We start from the raw sequence: 21,806 nt of genomic DNA on the forward strand, positions 1-21,806 counted from the left end.
GGCTATTGTTGGCATCTGTGTCATCACCGTGTTTATAATTTCAGGCACGGCTGGGCTGAAGCCATGGCAAGCATCCGCTCCCCACACATCAAGTACATCTGCCCCCATGCGTAAGTGTTGCTCCGAGTTGAGTATCAGGTGGATCGGCGTGTTCAGAATGGCCTTGTCATAGCCACGGAACTGACAACACTCATATCCTGGATTTATATCCCAGTTTAATTAGTTAATGACTGTAAGTGTAGCAAGTGTGATGGACTCAGCCCAATCATACAAGGACTACACAACTGTGATGTGGCTATTTGTGGCTATTGGGTGGTAGTCTGGCATCTAGCTGTGCTGTCTTGTATTTTGGGATATTTTAATCTTGCATACTTGGTTTTCCCCAGTTATCCCAGTTTCAAAATTCCAAAAGATGCTTGGTACTCATCAGACACTTACTCATCAGACCTGGCTCTTGTTGTCTCCTGCATATCTCCTGCAGTTAAACACTCAATTGTGGGGCAAATTATTTTCTCGTGACGATGAATCAACATGTGTAGGTAAAATTTAGACTTAAAACTTTCGTGACTGCAGGAATTCATATTCTTGGTTTTTTCGGTAAAGTCACATGGATAGAAAAAAAAATCTGAATTAAAAGCAAAAAAACCCACAACGTTTCGATCGCAACACAAGCGATCTTCATCAGGTGGAGAGAAAAGATGAAGACCGCTTGTGTTGCGATCGAAACGTCGTGGGTTTGTTTTTTATTTTATTTAGATTTTTGTTTTTCTATCTACGTGACTTTACCGAAAGAACCAGGGAACTTGCAATTTGAGGAACGAGACGGGGCATTTTAACATGCAATGTCAAGTGCAATGCACTCCAAGAGGCTGTTGTACAGCAATATCATGGCTTTATCAGTGTCATTCACTGCTTTCTCTGTCAGGCCACAGGTTTTTCTGTCATCTCTCTCACATTGACACTGCAAAGTGACCACATGCAAGTGCTGTTGCTAGCACCAATCTTCTATCAAATGAGCTGTGATTCCTTTTAAGAATTATTCCTCCCCAATAAATATTTAATACCGTGTCTGCGTTTGCACAGTAATGCCTTTTCAGGGTGGCTGTGCATTTATAAGCTGCATTTTGAATGGGCCATTTGACAACTCATTAAAATATCTTGTCCATTACCATTTTCGGACATTTGTGTTGCCTAATTGGTTTAATATCGTTTTCGACATTTGGTCCGTGATTTAAATGTTACTATTATGATTCCTTTTACAGTGTGATGATAGTAATAATGAGGCGGCTGGGTGCCTGGGCTCATAATGGCCTTGTCAGCCCCACTCGTCTTGCACCACAGGGATCTTGGGTTCTTATTTAGGTTCTATCAAACCATATTGGCTTGAATGCTGAAATATAACACAGAAAAAAAGGTATTCAATGAATTTGGTTTCTCACATGTTTTGGCCGCGTGCAGCTGTGAAGGCTGAAATTAGCATTATATTGTACTATTGGGGTTAGCTTTTCTTTAAAGAACACAAATCAGCACTCTCTATGGGCTGAGAGAGGCTTATTGAAGTAGTTCGGTGGTGTCACATGTGACATGATGGTTCAGAAGGATGTTTGTTCACCTCATTACATAACTTCAATCAGTGCAATTCCAGCATATTTGATTATACATTTGCACATAAAATGTAGCTTTGTAACCATAGACAAGGAATGCTTAAATAAATAAATATCATTTTTACTATTCACTTAAAGTGATTTTGATGATGCGTCCCATAAAAAATCACTATTTAGAGTTACTGGATTTCTTGCCCAAAGAAACTCACGTTTTGGATAGCAGAAATGGACAAGCATTTGGCATTTTATCAAAAGTGTTTCATGTTTGTAACCTGCATCCAAAACATTTAATTAAACTTTGTAAACAAAAGACCTGGCTGCACTCATAAATCGTATTTATGTACCATGTGTTAATATGTTAATGGTACTATCTGAAGACCACCATTATGGATGTAATGGTGTCTGAACCTAGCATGTCATTTAAAACCCAGAAAAATTGTAATCGCAGCTGAATTTTGATTAATGTGCATTTCATATGGTATTTTAATGTGTACTATCCTTTATAATTGTATTTTTATGCAAAATTTTAAACCCGGTGTACTCGCACTATAACCCGAGCTCTGTTGAGAATTTGGTGATAAAGGATGCTGTTTGAAGGAAAAAACATTAAATTCAATTACGAGAACTGACCCGAATTCCTGCACTTCTGATATATGATTTCATGGCAATGTGATATTCCGCATTTTGTTGATTTATAATTAATATTTCGCTTGTACATGATACGTCTAGTGATTTCATTGTGTTCATAATGCTACATCCATAATATATCCACTATCAGATGAAGGCCTCGCTCAGCCATTACCGCCTCTGAAATTTTGATCACATAGATTTACCTCTCTGTTTTTGAAACCTCTAATTTAACTCTAAATATTTAACAAGTATGAGTGGCATTGACCATTTTAATAGGTGTATATTTCCTGCCATGTCATTCATTGCAAACACGAACGCGTACAAAATGTAACAAAAGCTGAAAAGTGTGCAAAGAAGCATGGGAGGTGCATGCTTTGAATAGCAGGAAAACATTGCCAAACCTGGGGGTTACGTTCTTGAAAAATGTTAAATGTACATCTTGGATGTCGTGCTAGCAATGGAGGTTAGCTCAACTCATACCTGCTTGAATAAGGAAACACCTGACTTATGCACGTGTGTTTTTGTGCGTCTAGTCCACCTATGCCAGTCACGTTGAATATGAAGATGACAATGCCTTCCTGGTAAGTGCTCACAACTATTACATGGTTCTCAATTTAAATTACTATTTTGACGCCTATCGGATACACCATTTAGTGTGTGCGTTTGCACCAAGCGTGGCAGCAGCTTTATCATTTTGTAGAATGCTGCGTACCTCAGACTGCCGCAAAGCATGGTTAGCGGACAGTCTTCTACAATGTTCGTCATCATCTCTCATGCACTGATGCAACTGGGTATTGCAATCTGTGTGTATTGGTTGCTACTGTCCCCACACTAACCACACCCATTTCCCGCAATAATTGTTTTTTGATGAATAAGTATTTGTTCAAAGTAATCAGCTGGCACATCAGTCGTAACCTGATTGAACACCGAAAGCAAAGTAACACTTTGGGATTATCATTACCTCCCTTTGGTAATCTGATTACTCCACACAAAAAAACTAACCCCATCTAGCAGGAAAAAGCCTAGTCAGGCAACCCCCATTTTCCCACCAGATTGAATGAGCTCAACACCAGTTTACAAAGACATTCTTTAGCTCATAATGCTCAGGCATCGATACATCTTTTCTCTGTCTGACATGCATCCCTCCCCCCACCTCCCAACCACATTCACTAAAGCTGCGATTTACTGCGACTCAGCATTAGAGAGCTACGTTATTGAGTTGTTATCCTGGGGGAGATGGATTTGGAGAAAAGGGGTTTGGGGAAAATGTAATTCATTTTACTTTAAAACACACTAGTTTAGGACCGTTAACAAATGCACCATGCATAAGACTGATTTGTGATTGCTACTAAGGTCTGTATGGTGCACTTCAGAGGTTTTTATTTTTGTTGTCACCACGTAGCTCAGAAGGCACAAGCTGGTTGTGTCATGTGACATATAGCCAGCACATAGGATGCTCGATTTTAATTAAAATTTCAGACAAAAGTTTCATCGCATGAAATTGGATTTTAAATACTTTGCGATACCACAGCTTTGAGGGCTAAATGTATAATGAATACTTGTCATGTTCCAGGTTTGACATCATTGACCTCAGCCTGGATGCCAGGGAAGATGAACAAGGCATCAAACAAGCAGCAGAACATGGTAACCCTGGACTTATTACATGAACAGTCAGAGATGACTGGTTGTCTCCGTGGCTAATACTGTTTCACAGCACTTAACCAGCACCTCTGAGATTTTGAATTCAAATCCATATTTCAGCCACTGTTGATTTAGCCAGATTTGAAAGTTATAATAAATGTATTTATTACAGCACCTTGAACAAAACTAAATGTCCCCTTTCACTGTACAATCTAAATTAAACTGCAATTACAAACAAAAAACAGTAGCGCGTGGGAAAAAAGGGGTTTGTCAATGCCATTTTCAGAAACATGGAAATTTCTTAACACAAAAATTCCAAGACTGTCATGTAGCACAGTGACATTTAAGAAAATAACATTTGTACTTTTTTTAAAAAGATCACATGAATACAACAGCCAACACAGTTCATAATAAAGGTTTTTGGGTTAGATTGCGTATGTATAAATGTGTCCGTAACCCTCCACCACCCAACACGGCCAGTAAGGTTTGTCACGTAAACAACGTGCACTTTTACAATTTGAGTTCCACAAATTGTGAATGTTGTGGATTTACTCTCCAACACCCCGGTGGGCTGAAGTAGTAACTAATTGGCGCGTTGTTTATGTGACAAACCTTATTGGCTGTGTCGGGTTTGGAGGGTTACGACACATTTAGAAACTAGATTCAAATCTTTCGTGACTGCAGGAATTATTCTTTGGTTCTTTTGGTAAAGTCACGTAGAAAGAAATTAAATTAAATAATAATAGAATACGACGTTTCGATTGCAACAGAAGCAACCATCATCAGGTACAAATGAATGAGAAAACAGTCAACTTGGAAATATAATGCAATACAACACAGTGAGTCGGCCAACACAACAGTCAACACCCCACCTGGTTGTTTACGTACTTCCAAAGATTGCTAAATTTGAGAGAGAGACAAAACAGACACGGAGACACACAGACAGACACTCAAGCAGAGAGAGACTCACACAGAAACAAACAGAAAGACAACGTCTCTGTGTCGAGGCCTTAAATAGAGAGCGAGGGCGGGGCAGAGGGGGATTTGTGTGGAATTCCTGCCCATAGGGGACGGACGAGCTGGACACTGGACTTCTTAACAAGCATTACACTTCCTAATTGTACTAAATTTGCTTTCTACTGTGCTTGTTTATAACTCCTTTCTCTCCTCCGGCCGCTATGGGCAGGAATTCCACACAACGCTCCGTGCTTGTTTGTTTAGAAGTCCAGTGTCCAGCTCGTCCGTACCCTATGGGCAGGAATTCCACATAACTCCCCCTCTGCCCCAATCCCCCCCCTCTCTCTCTCTCTATTTAAGGCCTCGACACAGACGTCTTTCTGTGTGCCTATGTGTGTGTTTGTCTCTGTGTGAGTCTCTCTCTGCTTGTGTGTCTGTCTGTGTGTCTCCGTGTCTGTTTTGTCTCTCTCAAATGTAGCAATCTTTGGAAGAACGTAATCAACCAGGTGGGGTGTTGACTGTTTTGTTGGCCGACTCTGTTATGTATTGCACTATATTTCCAAGTTTACTATGGTTGTTTTCTCATTCATTTGTGCCTGATGATGGTGGCTTCTGTTGCAATCGAAACGTCGTATTCTATTATTATTTGATTTGATTTCTTTCTACGCGACTTTACCGAAAAAAACAAAGAATAATGACACATTTATACATACGTGATCTAACCCTAAAACCTTTATTAATTATCAATAATATTGGTTGCAAAAGCCTCCATGTTAAATTAGCCAACACTGTCTCCATACCTAAGCCAGAGTTGTGCGTTGCTCATCTCCTCAGGTGTCCCTGATCCCGTGGTGTAAATTCCACATTCCTTTGGCAGGCATTAGTCTTTACATATGACAGCCACTTTAACTTCCCACAATATGATAGTTATTTTATTAAATCCAAAGAGATCATGATGATGCACTTGGTTGACCGCCAAATTGTATTCAAAGTCATAACCTTCCCCGTGGAAAGTCGAGCACTCTAGTTCATGCAGCGTGTGGCTGATTTATACACAACAGTGCATATTGCTCATTTAAATTTACCTTCTGACAGTTATCTGTCATCAGTGGCTTGTGCACATGAGTTTTAATATATACGTTTTTGGTTTGATGGGATCAGTTTGGAGGCAGAAATTGGCATGGTGAATTTGAATGTGGGCGAGATGAGTTTTTCATTACTTGTGAGATTTGCACTGGCATCTCGTTAATGGTCTGATAATGAATAATTAAGAAAGATTTCCAGTACCGGCTTTAATTTCCACTCCACCGTGAGTAGCAAAAACGGGGACACGGTGTTTGTGTGTAGGCCAAACAACTTTAACAAATTTATATCATACCACTTTTTGTGATTAATTTGTAAATGTCCTTTTTTATTTTAGCCTACAATCTACATAAGGTGTGGTGGCACATTCCTATGATCCATAGCTATGGAGGCACGGTTGGTAGATCACGCAGAGATTGTGATGTGTTGTGCGACTCCCAGCCTATAGGGCTGCCAGGTTGCCAAGTAGATGCAGCGAATGGATAGCTGACCAATCCGTGTGGACCTTTGGGTACTATTCTTTCATGTGGGTGGATTTTCTCCAGGCACCGGTTACCTCTCAAATACTTATAAATGCGAATGAATTATAAAGGAGTTTGACAACATTTCCAATCAGGATCCTTCTAATAAAATAAGTGGTGAGATTTGTACGATGACCTTCTATGACTTACTTGCTATTGTTATCGTATCCCCTAGAGCTTGGGGTTTTTCACAATTCATAGTGTGGAATTTCAATGCCGTTCTTAGAACTGCATACGATTCCTAGTTAAGTCGTTGGATGGGCAGAATTATAGGGGTGGGAGTGGCTTGGGTGGAGCCTTGTGTGGCATTCAGGCATGATGGGAGGGCCCACGTGGCCTGCTTGACTTCATGGAATCACCAATGAAATATATGACTGATGCTAAAGTTGTACATTTTAATGGCGATTGAGATTAATACTATCCAGATAGAAGCAGGGGTTGAGACACCACCCACAAAACATTTGCAGTAATGTTAAAAGTAATCAGTTCATAAAATGTCTTCGCTTTTAAATACCAAATAGGGCATTGCAATTAAAAGACTCCAAGTTTTTAATGAATGACATCCACTGGGTAGTGCTGTGGTTAAACTGCTCAACTCGGTCATGAGGTTGTGAATTTAATTATTCGATTAAAGTCTTTTCAGCATATCATCCCTTGTGGATTAATAATTTTACTACTTTGTGAAAAGCCAGTAGTTGCGTATCCTATGGAATTTTCACCACTGGTTTGTCTCAGCAGAAATGTGTGCAGACTTATGCTCGTTTACACAGGAACACATTTAACCTTTTCTTGCAAACTGTAATGTAAACAACTGCACACAGCCATGAGCTCTCACTTGCAGTGTATGTTCACGTGATGTGTTGCTTGTTCTCTTGTCGTGCGGCGCACAGTAAAGAAGATGATTGACCAGGAGGTGGAGAGCGGCATCCCGTCCAACAGGATAATCCTCGGGGGATTCTCACAGGTATTATCCGGCATGCTGACACTAACACACCGCATGCTGCTGTCAGTGTTTTTGTCATGGTCACCCCATCAGACAATCTCTCTCCACTGCTAGATGAAGACTTCTATTTGCGACAATTGGACTTCTGTTTTCACATTGACTCTTTGATGCTTATCACTTGGCTTTGTGTCTGTCTTCAATATTCTGTCTGCAATTTATGCCTGGCTTTTCTCATTCTGCCTGTCTAAAATGCATTTCTGTTTTTATTGGTGTATTGTATCAATATAGGTTGTTCATAAAGTTATGAGACAGAGGTCCGTGTTTTATATTTGTAGCCACCAGATGTCACTCTAGGCAGGCTTACAGAATAACTATTTTGCTCACAGGGTTTATTCACAATTCCATACTTGTGTATATACATACACGTGCTGAGTGTGTGTGTAATTAGTACACTGGCACAGCAGTTAGCACACTGCCATACTAACCCATTCGCCCAGGTTCAATTTCCAGCCATGGATAACATTTTTCTATCTGAGCCTGTCTTGGCTGTCCATTAGGAGTATCTGGTGTGGTGTGTAAAACATCAGCGCTGTGTAGACAACTTCTGCCCGAGTATCGCATCCTGGCCTTTGTTGGTGCTTGCTCGCAGCAATGCTCCCTCTGGCCTATAAGGTCAAACAAGGGGTTATTTTATGGTGTGGTGTTATCTTAATACATGTGTGGTGATTGTCCCATACAATCCCTGGGACAGCGTAATCAAGAAGGCTGGAGCGAACACTCCATGCTCTAATTGGTTAGGGCACGCGGAGCAAGAGGATTGGCCGGAACATTAAAAAGGAAAAGGTCGGACGGTTAGGCCAAGTGAGGGTAAGAGAGGATGATTGGTGGAGACGGAGTGCGATGAGGGGTGGAGCCAGGAAGAGGTTAAAAGGGAGCAGGAGGCGGTGTTCGGGGCATTGCGGGAGAGAGCGAGAGCGAAGGTGCGGACCCGTGCCGTGAAATGAAGACCTTACCTTTTCGACAAAGAAAAGGGTCAGAGTCTTCTTTCACATGGTACACCTACCCAAAATATCAGAGCACCCAACAGCATTGGTGTAAGAGACCATTATTTTATTGTGAGACTCCATGAAGTAAAAATATGGCCAAGATCATCTTGTTTAAACAAATGCCACTGGGGAACATGATCTTCAGGACATCAGAGTGTTTGTCTTACGCTTTTCGAATGAGCATGGGACAGCGTCCATCTCCACTGCCTCCAGCCACCATTGGAAATTCAAAATTTCTATGGGCGGGGGGGAGGGTATACTCTTTATTGGACAACCACTGTAGTCTAACCAAAAAGTAGTTATCATTTTCTCAAACACTGAGGGATGATGATGCAATGGGTCAACCCCGATCAATAATTTTACTAACTCTACCTATTGCGAGCTGAGCGCACAAACTATAGCACCACGGATAATTATTTTTGCCTCTGATGACTATTTCGTATTAACACGGCAACCCAGTTTGCTAATTTGGCACAAAATGCGTGCATTGTGAATGTGCTGAATACGCAGTACAGGGTGTTGGGTAGACGTGGTCAAGCTTGGAGCTGTGGAGCAATCCCTCTCCAATCGTCGGGCACATGTTGCCACACAAAATAATGACACTTGTTTCAGGGCTTTGATCAGTATCGTAATCACGTCCGTGGGATGTCTGTGGGTACACTACCAAATGCAGACACATTTAATAAGGAATTGGTTGAACATCACAATTCAGAACCTTCCTGGAAAAAGGGTCCTTGAATCTTGAGAATAGGTTTTCCCCTTTTTCTGGCAACAAAACAGGTGTTAAGATGTTAAAACACCAAACTGAACCTTTTTACAAGTAATCATGTCTGCATTAACCACAATACTTGTGGTCAGAATGCAAAAAAAAGTACTCTGATAATATATGCATTGTCTTTGAAACTGATTGGTCCACACCAGAGACAGCTTTCTTTAGTCTCAAAATGGTGATAGACCAGAGGATGCCAAGGGTAAATAAATATAATTTTAACTCCTGTCAGTCATCATTAGCAAACATAATAGAGGTTTTTTGGGTTAGATTGCGTAAATATATAAATGCGTCGTTAAAACCCGCCACCACCCAACACAGCTAACAAGTTATGGTTGTCACGTAAACAGAACATGTAAAATTCTTGGTTCTTTCGGTAAAGTAACATAGAATGGAAATAATAAAATAATACAAATAAAACTATATAATAAAATTATCACGACGTTTTGGCCACAACACAAGCAGCCGTCCTCAGGTGCATATCTAGCAACAGAGACAAAACCACTGAACTACTTTTGCAGTCGACCGGCTCTCTCTCAATCAACGTTAAACAGTGCTCATTCATGCTCTGTTAAAACCCACATTTTAAATAATAGGTTTTTTGTGCAGGTATTAGGAACCAGTCTGAGATCATCAAACTTTCCCTCGAGAATCTGGTTCATTCAAAGGTGGCTCATTACTCTTATGGAGTCATATTCCAGCCGAGTGATTCCAGTGCTTCTGAATTCGTATTTGTATTTATCCTGTTTATTAATAATAAAAACCACAACTTCTTTTGCATCGGAACATGGCAAGCCATTATAAGTGGCGCATTGTTATACTTAAAGGCCAGCGATCTGTCTCATGCAACAAGATAAGGCATTTCCCGCCATAACTTGTGCTGCTTGAAGTGACAAATTGTGGTAAAATTCCACTTAAGGTGTTTTAAGCAACGGCCACAGTCCCCATATTTCCTAATTCACTTCGAGTGCGTTTAGAAATGTTCTCCGCCTAGAGCAGAAGATAAAAATCTTGCATCACACGCATCTCTGCTGGTTAAGAAACGCCTCCTAGGGACTGCCGAGTCAGCTGGTTTAGTTTTTTGGCCAGACATCAGGCACCCATGGAAGCCTTCAAAAGTGAAATTACGTTAAAATCTTGCACGCGGATGTTGCTGTGCGCTGATGCGTTTCCGTATCTGAAAAAGCAGAATTCTTGCCGCTTTACTAATAATAAGTAGCTTCATTAAATTCAATGAATATCAGAGGTGTTGTCTCAGGCTGTCGGGTACAAGTTTGAACCTTCACTTTTGAGAAAAAAAAACTTTAAATTGACTTTTGGGCACTCGCTGATGGTGTTACGACAGTGACATACAGTAGTAATAAGTGGGGCAGTTCTTCGCTGCCTAACAGAATCCACCAAAACTTATGTGTTGATGCTGCATATTGACTGATTTTCTCCAGTAATTCTGACATTGTTATTTCGTCGCTTCCTTGTCACTCTTTTACTGCGACTATCACAATACAGCAAAAGCTCTGTTTTCTGTCATCAATGGGGAATGGAGGATGCAGGTTAACCAAATACATACAACTTTGAAAGAAAGAAATGAAGCCAACATTTAACTATGATATAAGAAATAATATATTATTTTACAGAGGTAGTCACAAGTCAGTTTGTCGAGCATTCTAAGTTGATTGTAGAGAAGCAGTGGGGCCGTTTAGAGTACAATATACATCTTCTTGGTTCTTTCGGTAAAGTCACGTAGAAGGGAAGTAATAAAATAATAAAAATAAAACAAATAAAATAAAATAATTCTTACGACGTTTCGGCTACAACGCAAGCAGCCACGAGCACTGCCACTGGGCAGCGACCTGAAGCTTCCGTAAACAACAAATCTATGAGAAGCGCACACGGCAAGACACCAGATGGCTGTCGGAATTTTTCTGGATACGTGAAGGAAGATTTGTGTTGCTGCCTTATGACAGATGCCCGTTAATAGAGCGTGTGGTAAAGTGCTGAATAAAGGAGTTTTTGCTGTACATTGTTTCCTATGTATTCACACCTTGATACCTCCACCAGCGTCAAGGACTCTCTGGACCAGGTTGACCACTTCCTGTCATGAATATTACTTATCTTTAGAACTTTTACAAGTTCCTGTAACCGTGCTCATTTCAAGAAATGTGTTGGTTCTCATCTTTTGTTCCAGTTTAACACGTAGGCTTTCGCAACCAATATCCATAATGGAGGATTTTTTTGGGTTAGATCGTGTTAAATATAAATGTGTCCTTAAACCCGCCACTACCCGACAAAGCCAATTAGTAAGGTTTGTCACGTGAACAAAACATGCCAGTTAGTTACGAGTTCAGCAGACCGGTGTGTTTACAATTCGATTACGATGTTTCGCCGATAATTTCTTCCATCATTAGTCCACTTTATTGCTGGAAATGTTGCATTTTAGGCATTTGGCCTTCATAATCACTTGCTAACAGCACTTGCCCCTACAGTATACAAGACTAACCGGGGCAGCTTTATCATTCAATAGAGACACCCGTGGTGTGATGGTTCACTCATTGGGCTCTAATACCAAAAATACAGAACGGTAGTGGCTAGCGATATCTGAACATGTTCTGGGCCTCCTGTCACTCAACTTGCCCTGAAATAAGTAACCTGGTGCAGTGTAAACATCAGTGCTGGGGAAAGAAAAGTGGACACGTGTGATAGCGGCACACCACATTCTCATGTGGTCTACTACCATTCGTACGCCATTGTTAATAGCGATATCCCCTGTGCTCTGCAGGGCTAAACAGCTGGCTCTGTATGTAATCATATGTATCCGTGTGTGTGTGTTTGCAGGGAGGCGCCCTCTCTCTGTACACAGCGCTGACATCGCAGCAGAAGCTTGCCGGCGTAGTGGCCCTCAGCTGCTGGCTTCCCCTTCACAAGTCCTTCCCAGCGGTCAGCTTCTCAACTACTCTCATCCACATGCTTTCTCTAGTCCCTGCCACACACACGCATGCATATTTTTCCCTTTGATGCTCCGGAAAGTAAGATGTACAGTACCCCAAACTCATGCCAGGTGTCAATGGCGTTATACAGATCTGGTCACACCCACACACACTTACTATATTATAAGACCCATCCACATTTTTCTTTAAAAAAACAAGGAAAACTGCGTAATAATCTGGAAAATACGGTACCGGTCTCTTTCTCTCACACGCACGTGAACACACTGCAGGGGTGATGGAGAGGTTTCTGGCCTCTTACAGAAGGAGGGATCGGTATTTTCTTAAACTGTAAGGCTGCAGCGTTGTGATGGTCCTCATATTGCTCGTTGAAATACAAAACGCAGCATTTTGCTCCGAGACGACAAGGCGAGGCGGTGGTGGACCACACAAATATTTAAAAAAATAAGAATAGGTTTTTACTTTTTCTGGCAATAAAACAGGTGTTAAGATGTTCAAACACCAAATAGATACCTTTTGCAAGGCATCATCTGCAGTCTACATTTAGCACACGTACTTGTGGCAAAACATGACACAAGCAAAACATGCCACAAGTACTTGCGGTTCATGCCGACTTGATGCCTTGCAAAAGGTATCTAATTGGTGTGAACATCTTAACACCGGTTTAATTGCCAGAAAGGGTTAAACCTATTATTATGTTTTCTTCATCCTTTTGATAGTGGTAAAAAGGTCCCATAGACACGTAAATATTGCGAAACTTCCTTCCCGTGGGCGTCAAATTGCCATAACCTGACTCGCCTGGAGAAAGCAGTACAGCAAGTGGACTAACCACCATCTGTTTCCAATGCAGGACCTTCCTGATAGAGTTCTTCAATTCAGTGCAGCTCTCCTGGATACAACAATAAATCTGTTTCCTGAAAAACAAAAATCTATAACACTAATACATAAATACAAGTGTCTCAATGCTCACCTCCACTGGCATCCCCTGGCAGTGTAAGTTCCACATTCTTTTGATCAGGGATCTCTCCAGAGCATGACCACTGATAACTTGCCACTCATTGGTACTTATGTTATTGACTCCAGAGAAGTGATGGATGGAGTTGACCTATGACCAGATTTGAACTTGCAACATTTGGATTGCAAGTCAATTTATTCCAACCACAACTTTATTTGGTCATAGGTATACATTGTCGCACCTCCTATTTGCACAGTTGCCTATGTACGGTGAAAAATAGTACGACATACATGCATGTGGATGCTGTTTTACTCACCCTGCAGGAGATGACACATTCTGTGTAACTGTTGCTTTCTTTTTCACTTTCGCTTGCTATTTATGGATGACTGTCCAGAGCATATGCCGAAGAGCTTCGCTGCCAAGCAAATGCTTGCCTGGAATGCGGTGACATTTAAGCTGTTTTGCTCTTGAACCACTATTCAGTGTTTCTAAACACTGGGAGCAGCCCTCTTGAATGCATATGCTGCTTCACAAGGTTTAATACAATGCAGTTCGTGTTACGTGCTTCAACATAGGAAGTGTTAGGAGTGTCAAATAAAATAACCAAGGTTCCACATTTGTAATTGAACGAAGACAGATGAAAACTGCTCAGCATCCTCATCATTAACACCGCCTTAGAACCGAGTCGGGTGACGCAGTGCTGTGTGTGCTGTGCTCCCAGTGACCCGAGTTAGATTCACAGCCATGGAAAACATGAATAGTGACTTTTATGTTAGCTGGTTTTGGACACCTCCCATCACCAACCCACACCGATGGTAAAATCTGGTCAAGTATCCCCTATGACACACACAACGTGGAAAGGCTCTCCTCTAGCATTATATTAACAAAGGGCTCTACGAGTACACATTCGATGAAAGATGTACTAACACGCAGATTGAGTACAGTATTGAGTGAGTGATGTATTAGCTGGCCGATTGAGTCCTGTTTTAATTGAATGATGGATCAGCTGGCTAGCAGTGTATCGTGAGTATTAAGTGAGTGGCGCATGCGGGAGTGATGCATGGGTAGTCCAGGCTGACTGCAGCTGCTGTATGTTGTGCGTGCTCCTCTTCTCAGGCGGCCGCCAACTCGGCGAACAGGGAGACGTCGTTCCTGCAGTGCCACGGTGAGCAGGACCCCCTCGTGCCCGCAGCCTTCGGCAGCCTCACGTCGCAGCAGCTGCGTGGCATGATGGGCTCCTCTAACGTCGACTTCAAGACCTACCCGGGCGTGCCCCACAGCTCCTGCCCAGAGGTGAAACAACAACAGCAACAGCTGCCTCCCCCTCAATCCCTTCATGGATGGACGGATAGAGCTAATGCATAAACACTTTCAACCTTTATTTAACACATATGCTTTCGCGACAAAAATTGGAAATGTTGTGGGTTTACTCTCCAACTCACCTGTGTGCTGAACTTGTAGCGAATTGGCATGTTTTGTTTACGTGACAAACCTTACTAATTGGCGGTGTTGGGTGGTGTCAAGTTTGACGACACATTTATGTTTACACGATCTAACCCAAAAAAACCTCTTATGGACTTTTGCAACCTTTGCTGGAACGTGTCGAACAACAAGAAGCATTGTTGATGCATAGGCTGTGTGTCGTGGACTGATTGTCCAATAATATAAGGAGAGATAGGATTTTGGGGGGAGTGGTTGCTGGGAAGAAAAGTTACCCCTCCCTGCACATCCCATTGCCCTTCTTAGCATAAGTCAACCGTGTATGAACCACGTCCTTTCTGTTATTCCCTACAGCCCTTCTGCAAGGCTGTGTTTACACAGGCAGCCTTGTATGCACCCATTATCCCTCTTTGAATTCCCTAAACACTCTATTCACTCCCCCCTCACTGTTGTGTTTGCTGGATGTTTTAATGTAGATCACTGTAAGTGGGTGAGAGTGAGTGTGTGTGGAGGTGCTTTAGAGTATTGGTCTTTGTAATTATGAATGTTTCCTTGCGAATATGTACGTGGTTGTTTATGTGTGTGTTTTTCTGTTATAGTGAGTGATCACACAGTTGGTGTGCACACTGCACTATAAATCCAGCAGCTTAAGTCTGATATCTGGTCAGAGCCACGATTTCTAGCCGCCTCAGCCTCAAAATGTGGCTGGTGCGGTGTGTAAATATCAGCACTGGTATAGACATTCGTGACCAAGCTTGGTGCTAGTCACACCCACCACACCCTTGTGCTGTGCCGGCTTGAATACGTTCTCACTAACAGTACTTGTTCCCATGGGGTATTTTTTGTCTTAGTATCCGTAGATGTTTATGCATGTGTTTAGATATTTAATAATATGTGCATGCTATCAGAAAGCAGTAGTAATGGAAAACCAGTTCCTACGATGTGACCTTCATATGTGGAGATTAAAGGCTTATCTGTGCCCACTACTCATGCCGTGTGTGTGCACGTGCTGAATTTGACTGCGTTTTCTAAAAAGACTACCGTGTTAAGCTCCCAGGAATATCTCTTGGCGAGAATGCAATTTGCAACATTTGCCAAAGTGTTAATATGTTTCTGCTCATGTACCAGTCATATGTTCAAATGGTACATTTGTAAATGCAAATGAACAATATTTACTTACCATTTTGTTCATTTTCATCTAATTTATATGACTTATTACGATATTGTTCATATATAAAGCAACACTATGTGGCCTGATGGGTGCAGTAAGTTAACTCCTATGAATGCATGTTTGTGAGGATTTGACAGTGGTCGTCCAAACCAGAGACTGTTCTTGCCATAGAAATGTGCCATCCCATTGCTCATCGCAGCAGGGGAGACACTTTTAATTTTTGACTTAGCTGTAACATTGTTCCTCAGCTCGTATAGACCAACATAGCAGCGATTGCATGGGATTTGAGCCACAGGCATTTTGAAATTGAGCAGTGAAATTCAGCAAGCGTTCTAGCTCCGCTGCGTGCTTAGATTATATCTGTGCGCATTGCCACATCTCTCTTATCCCAAACATTTTTGACATTCTTGTACGTCTGAGTTGCAGTAATCGTAACCAGGCTGAAACTCTTGTCAAATCGATAAACTTGTGGGACATGCCTGTGACGGCCGTGGAGAGAGGCGCACGTGGGTATGACTGTGTGAGAAGGGGGGCGACGAGTAAGGGGGCGACGGTAGGGATAAGTGGGTGAGGTAGGGGGGGTGGCCCTGTGGACGTTGGGGGTGCTGGATGACCTTCGTTCGATTAGCACAGTTGGCTACGTATGGTGTGAAAAAAGTTCAACTATATTTTTAAAAAGTTCAGCTGGCTGGCTAGAGGGAAGAATAAGACAGTAACATCCTAAGGACGTGTGAGCTGCTCGTTATGAAATTACTTCCTGTGAAAGCATCTCACTGCTCAAATGAGCATCCAGAAGTGCTCATCTCCATTGGCTGCCCTGAGCCAGTGGTGTTTTATCGATGTTGTCGTTTGTACCTGCCACCCACTACCCCCTTTACAGGAAATGAGAGACATCAAGCAGTTCATTGACAAGCATCTGCCACCCATCGACTGATGCCTTTTGCCCGATCACCCCTGCAGCCAGCCCTGCACCCTCCGCCCATGATGTCCAAACGAACTGAGCTGAGCGCTCCCCGTGCTCTCACCCACTCGCTCGCTCCAGCCTTCCTGTCTCGCCCTGGCCCTGCTGTCTGAGAAGTGCCCTAGCACATGGGAGGGTTTATTCTTTGGTGCATCAAGTGCTGGAGCAGAGAGTGTGTGTTGGGGGAGAGTCACAAAGGGCGCTGCACACTGAAGGTGAAATGTACTTGAGCCACACGGCATCATGAGAAATATACCCACAGTGCCTTGCAGGTCCCCCAGAGTAGTTATGTATGCACAGCAGTCTGATGTAGATTTGAGTATTAGTACAATGAACGTTTGATCATGTTAAACTTCACAGCAGCAAAGTGGCCACATCATGCTTCTGTATGAATATGTTTAATATCTCATCTCTAATTTGAAATTGCAACATGTCTGCCTGCTTAAATGAGCGTGGTATAGTGCTCATTATTTTGGTGGCCCTCAGCCAGTGATGAAAATTGCATGTTCTCAATAACCAATGTTGATTTTACACATGGTAGCAAACCTATTGTATCTGCCCTATAGGGATGAAGGGCTGAGTCGACCAACGACTGGGATATGAATTTGCAACCTTTGAACTATGAGTTAAGATCTCGTGCAGATATTTAGTATTCCTCCAGAATGGACAACATGGAATTATTTTAATGTTATTGTAGAGACCTTAACTGCTTGTCATTACTCTTAATAAAAATGAGCTATGTCGAAAACACTAATGCATAAAACATGCACTACGTATGCACTTAATTGGCACTCACGAATCATCTGCACTATTTGTAAACAATTGAACAGTGTCCATGTCTCAAGTGAATGTTCTTTAAATAAGTGGCTTTACTGAGTCTCACTGAGCTGTTTGAGTTGAATCCAAATTGAGGTTAAACAAAGTATTTGCTGTGCACTCTGATGGATGTGTAGGGTGTGGGGCTCTTATATAGTTCTGTGTATCCAGAGTATCGTTCACCTTCACATGCATCATGGACAGAACAGAGCATTGTTTTTGTGTTGTCAGAAAGGTAATATCAGTAATTTTTGTTTGTTGGTGAAAAAGTAAGCAAATAGCTATTTCGTCCAGGTTTGGCAATTTGGGCTCTGAAAATTTATTGTGAAAATATACTTCTCCCGACACACGAATGAGGCACATGCGTGTTTTCCATCTGATGGGGATTTTCCATGGCTGGATAAAGTGTGAACTTTGCGTTGGTAAAAGGGCTGCTTGAAAGGGGTCATTGGCAAACGAAACCTCCCTTAATAAAATAACGGCAACATAAAGGTGCATTCTACGCTTCATGACATTGGAACAAACGATGTTGAGATGTTTTGTGCAGGCCTTCCCCTATTTTAATGAAAGAATGAATGAATTTGTCTACTTAGAAACAAGGTGACAGTTCGTTGATAGTAAATGCCTTTTGCAATGAATTCTGGACAGTGATCATTCAAACAATAAAAACATTGTTTCGAACCAGATGACAGCTCATCAGGGTGTAATGTCTCTTTATAAGAGGGTTGGCGGAATAAAAGAACCCGCTTGCAAACAGACCTGGGTTAAAGATAACGCGTTGCTTGGTTTACCACTCTTTAAAGAAGTTGCAACTCAAAAACTCAAGTGTGATTTTGAATAATTATAAAAACTGATGTCAAGATATGACATTGTGGCATCTTTATTTAGAGAAAACTGCCGTTTGAATCACAGCTCGTCGCTTGAGAGCAGTGTGGTGCCACAACATTTATCCAATTCACCTTGATCCCGGCTCCTGACACTGCGGTGGATCCCCTTCAGTGTCATGGAGCTCTCACCTTGTGGAGGTGAAAGAACTTTCAAAGTCCATGAAAATTCTCACTGTGCCTGTGGGCTCGTCGTTGAGACGGGGGTTCGTGTCGGCGTTGTTGGTTAGTATTGAGGCTGTTACGGATGACTCCATGTTCACACGATAATGATGTAATTCATTCTCACTTAAAGAAATTGTAACCAATTGATGGCACGGGTGGGTGCAGTGTGCTCATCACAATGACACATGGGGAGTTCATTTTCCCCGTTAATAATTTAAAGACTTGCGGCACATGCCCGTATATAGACATCCTAGTTTGCATTTACAAATTAACACCTTGATTTTGGGCTCCGTCTTTATGTTTGAAGTTCACGCTCGCACACATTGCCCTTAGAACACTACCCGTGGGCTTCTGTGTTTGGTGTGGATGTACTTATTTAAGCTTATCCTTGGTGTAGTGCTAAGTTCTCAGCCTGACAACTGCTGTCGTTCTCAAGGACCCCGATTACGCAAAGCTGATGGCTGTTCCAATTTGAGAGGGCAAAGCATTATGTCATCAATTGTATATGGAGTCAAATTTAAGAAAATTATGGTAAATGTGGCTGTTTGACCTTAATAGTCCAGCCCAGTACACCTCTTGGATTATTAGGTTCTTGTGTTAAATGAGGTCAATGTAAGTAAATTCAATTTATGGCAAATCAGTAGTCAGTGGTTGTCATATAGAGAGACTGGCTGCTGCTTTAGGAATGTGGAATTGTGACTACTCCCTCACGGCCATGAACAAATGAACATAACCCCACACTTGTTAGAGCAGTGCTACAATGGCTTTCCTTGCTGATACCTGCTGGGCTAATGTACGAATGGCAGATCAGTAAAACTTTGTGGGATCTAAAATTGTCTTATGCATAGACTGACCTCTGCCACAGGAATGTGGAATCATCAGCCTAGGGCCACAAATCGAAACGAGGCCGCACCCAGCGCATAATTGGATCATGTACACGTTTGATCACGTAAACACTTCATGACTGGCTTGGCAGGCATCTCATGTGAACGCAACTTCACTTGCAAGAGGACATGCCTTCGGAAATACAGTACACTGTGCAAACCCCCGTGAACCTCCTATAAGCCTCCCGTATTGCCCACCACTCAGTTTGAACTAGCCGATCGTGAGGCCGGGTGGGTTGGTTTAAGCACACCGAGTCATGCTTCGGTGTGCGTTCACAGAAACTCTTTCCATGGTTGGACCGGCGTTTGTTATGAATTGTTGCACTCAAGGCAACGGCATCACGTCCATGAAAGCATTTATCCTTTAACAAAAGCGGTTGTGAAGGCAAAGGATTATTTGCAGTGATTTGCAGTTTGTAAGCTGCCTGATCATTCACGAGAAATGCAAGTCGCCCAAATTTTACTTTAGCAAAAGTCAATGTCTCCGTGTGCCAGTGAACATTGGGCTGTGCTCATCTCTGGGGCAGTAGTGGAAATTCCACATTAAAGGTAGGGGCCAGTGTCTGCATAGGATATCCACTTGAATTCTCACAAATGGGTAATCAGTTTATTGACATTTGTGATGGGCTGCATGAACTCCAAATGAAGACCTCCACAGCGCTACTCAGCTGGTTTTCCATCAAAATGTGTATGGTAAGCTATATATTGTCATTTATGCTTTAATCTCAGGATTTGTGAGAGATGGCATAAGCTTGGGAGGCCTTCATCTAGTAGTTTTTTTGACCATGGCTGATGATGATTTTGACATTGTGTGAGACGTCAACAGTAGCCGCCCTTGACAGAACCACGCTGACCATGGGAAAGTTATATATCCAGCGTGTGATCGTGCCTCTTTCCACACTCCTTGCAACAGAAAGACGCTTGTGAACAATTGCATTATATTGTCGCACCCCGTGACTCATTTTGCTTGCAAATGTGTATTAATATCTGGCTGAGCGATTTTAGTGGTGTGGCATTGCCTCTGCGGAGGAGCCTTTCCCTCTATGCATTTATCTTGCCTTTTGCACTCACGCATGGCGATGCACTTTCACTCTTGGTAGTTTGTGTGTGTTTATTGTGCACGCATCCATGGGTTTTACACAATTATCAGTAAGTCCTTTTCATGGCAATAATTCCCAGAGGAAATTTGTTTCACAATTTAAATCTGGTTAACTTCTAGTTACTCAATGAAACCATCATATAATTTTAACAGTTGCAATTACAGTCGTTTCCCACTTGTTGTTACATGCTCTCGAAGTTTGAGCAACAGTACCGTATCTTGAAGGATATTCGTAAATAGTTTGCTAACATAAAAAAAACTTGCATCCCAATCATGCTTCTGGCTCAATGTAGGTGGTAATGTGGACGCAAGCAGAAGGCGTGCGAGTTAAATTCCTGGCAAAGGTCTCTACACACGCCATCATTCTTCCAGGGCTGATGCAGTGAATACCACCTTCGAAAAGTCCAACGTGGCTCCTGCTTTGGGAATATGGAATGTACACCTCTTGTTTGGGGCTGCCTATCCTTGTTTTCGGCAGTTATAGACGCTTTGACGGATTTTACTGTAAATCTAAATTTGAGCCACGGACATCGGAAATTGTTGGTGAATAGTAAGCAGTCCAAGAGCTGGTTACACATTCATGCAAGTTGGAATCATTGGACGCATCTCAAAGTAGGTAGGTTCATTGTTGCACTAATTTGCTCATGAACGTACCCCTCGAAGCTGTGTCATGACTGCAAGCGGGTCGACAGAAGGTGACCCTCACTATAATACGCTCTAACACAGCAACGCCGATGCCTCTGCTATTGTAACGTGAGACATAGTGAACGTGCAGTACATTATATACAGCACTCGGCTGGGCCAAAGAATGGTGTCCCTCTGTCCACCCCTCTTGCCTAGATTCCAGAGCACAAACGAAGAAACTCAACACATTTGTCAATAGCCCTGCTCTTAAAAAGAGAAAATAATATAATGGGCTACGTTTTGGGCAAATGACCCTTCTCATATTGTATAAAGAGGCCAGAGAGGTAGTGGATAAGAGTTGGAGACAGCCCAAACGGCTTGCTCAGGGGAAGTCGACAAGGAACTCGGGCCCACTGGAGCATATTTGTTCTTAAACTAAATATGCTGCTTTTTCATAAATTAAAGCATTTCAATTAATATATACATTTTGTTATAATGTTGACGAAAATCAAATAGTAATTCCTGACATTTCCCGCATATCATTTACACTTAAAACAAAATCTATTATCATTTTTCACATGATGTGCTGCCAATAATACATTCAAACATGGCACTCATTTCCAATCAATGCTACAGACGTTGCATGTTTAAGTGAAGCCATTTATAAAACA

The 21,806-nt window shown here is 42.1% G+C and overlaps 1 protein-coding gene across 1 annotated transcript in view; it reads left to right on the forward strand.

Moving 5' to 3' along the window:
* LOC144717790 (acyl-protein thioesterase 1-like) overlaps positions 1–18,165 on the forward strand; it is a 30,927-nt gene extending 12,762 nt beyond the window's left edge. Inside the window, exons 5-11 of the mRNA XM_078593451.1 lie at positions 45–110; positions 2,768–2,815; positions 3,808–3,878; positions 7,327–7,400; positions 12,027–12,128; positions 14,208–14,384; positions 16,583–18,165. Coding sequence (XP_078449577.1) covers positions 45–110; positions 2,768–2,815; positions 3,808–3,878; positions 7,327–7,400; positions 12,027–12,128; positions 14,208–14,384; positions 16,583–16,636 — 592 coding nt within the window. The 3' untranslated portion in view covers positions 16,637–18,165. The remainder of the gene's footprint in view (positions 1–44; positions 111–2,767; positions 2,816–3,807; positions 3,879–7,326; positions 7,401–12,026; positions 12,129–14,207; positions 14,385–16,582) is intronic.
* Positions 18,166–21,806: the final 3,641 nt, after the last annotated feature.

Source organism: Lampetra planeri, chromosome 4, assembly GCF_965212315.1.
Source record: "Lampetra planeri chromosome 4, kcLamPlan1.2.h2, whole genome shotgun sequence".
Taxonomy (NCBI): domain Eukaryota; kingdom Metazoa; phylum Chordata; class Hyperoartia; order Petromyzontiformes; family Petromyzontidae; genus Lampetra; species Lampetra planeri.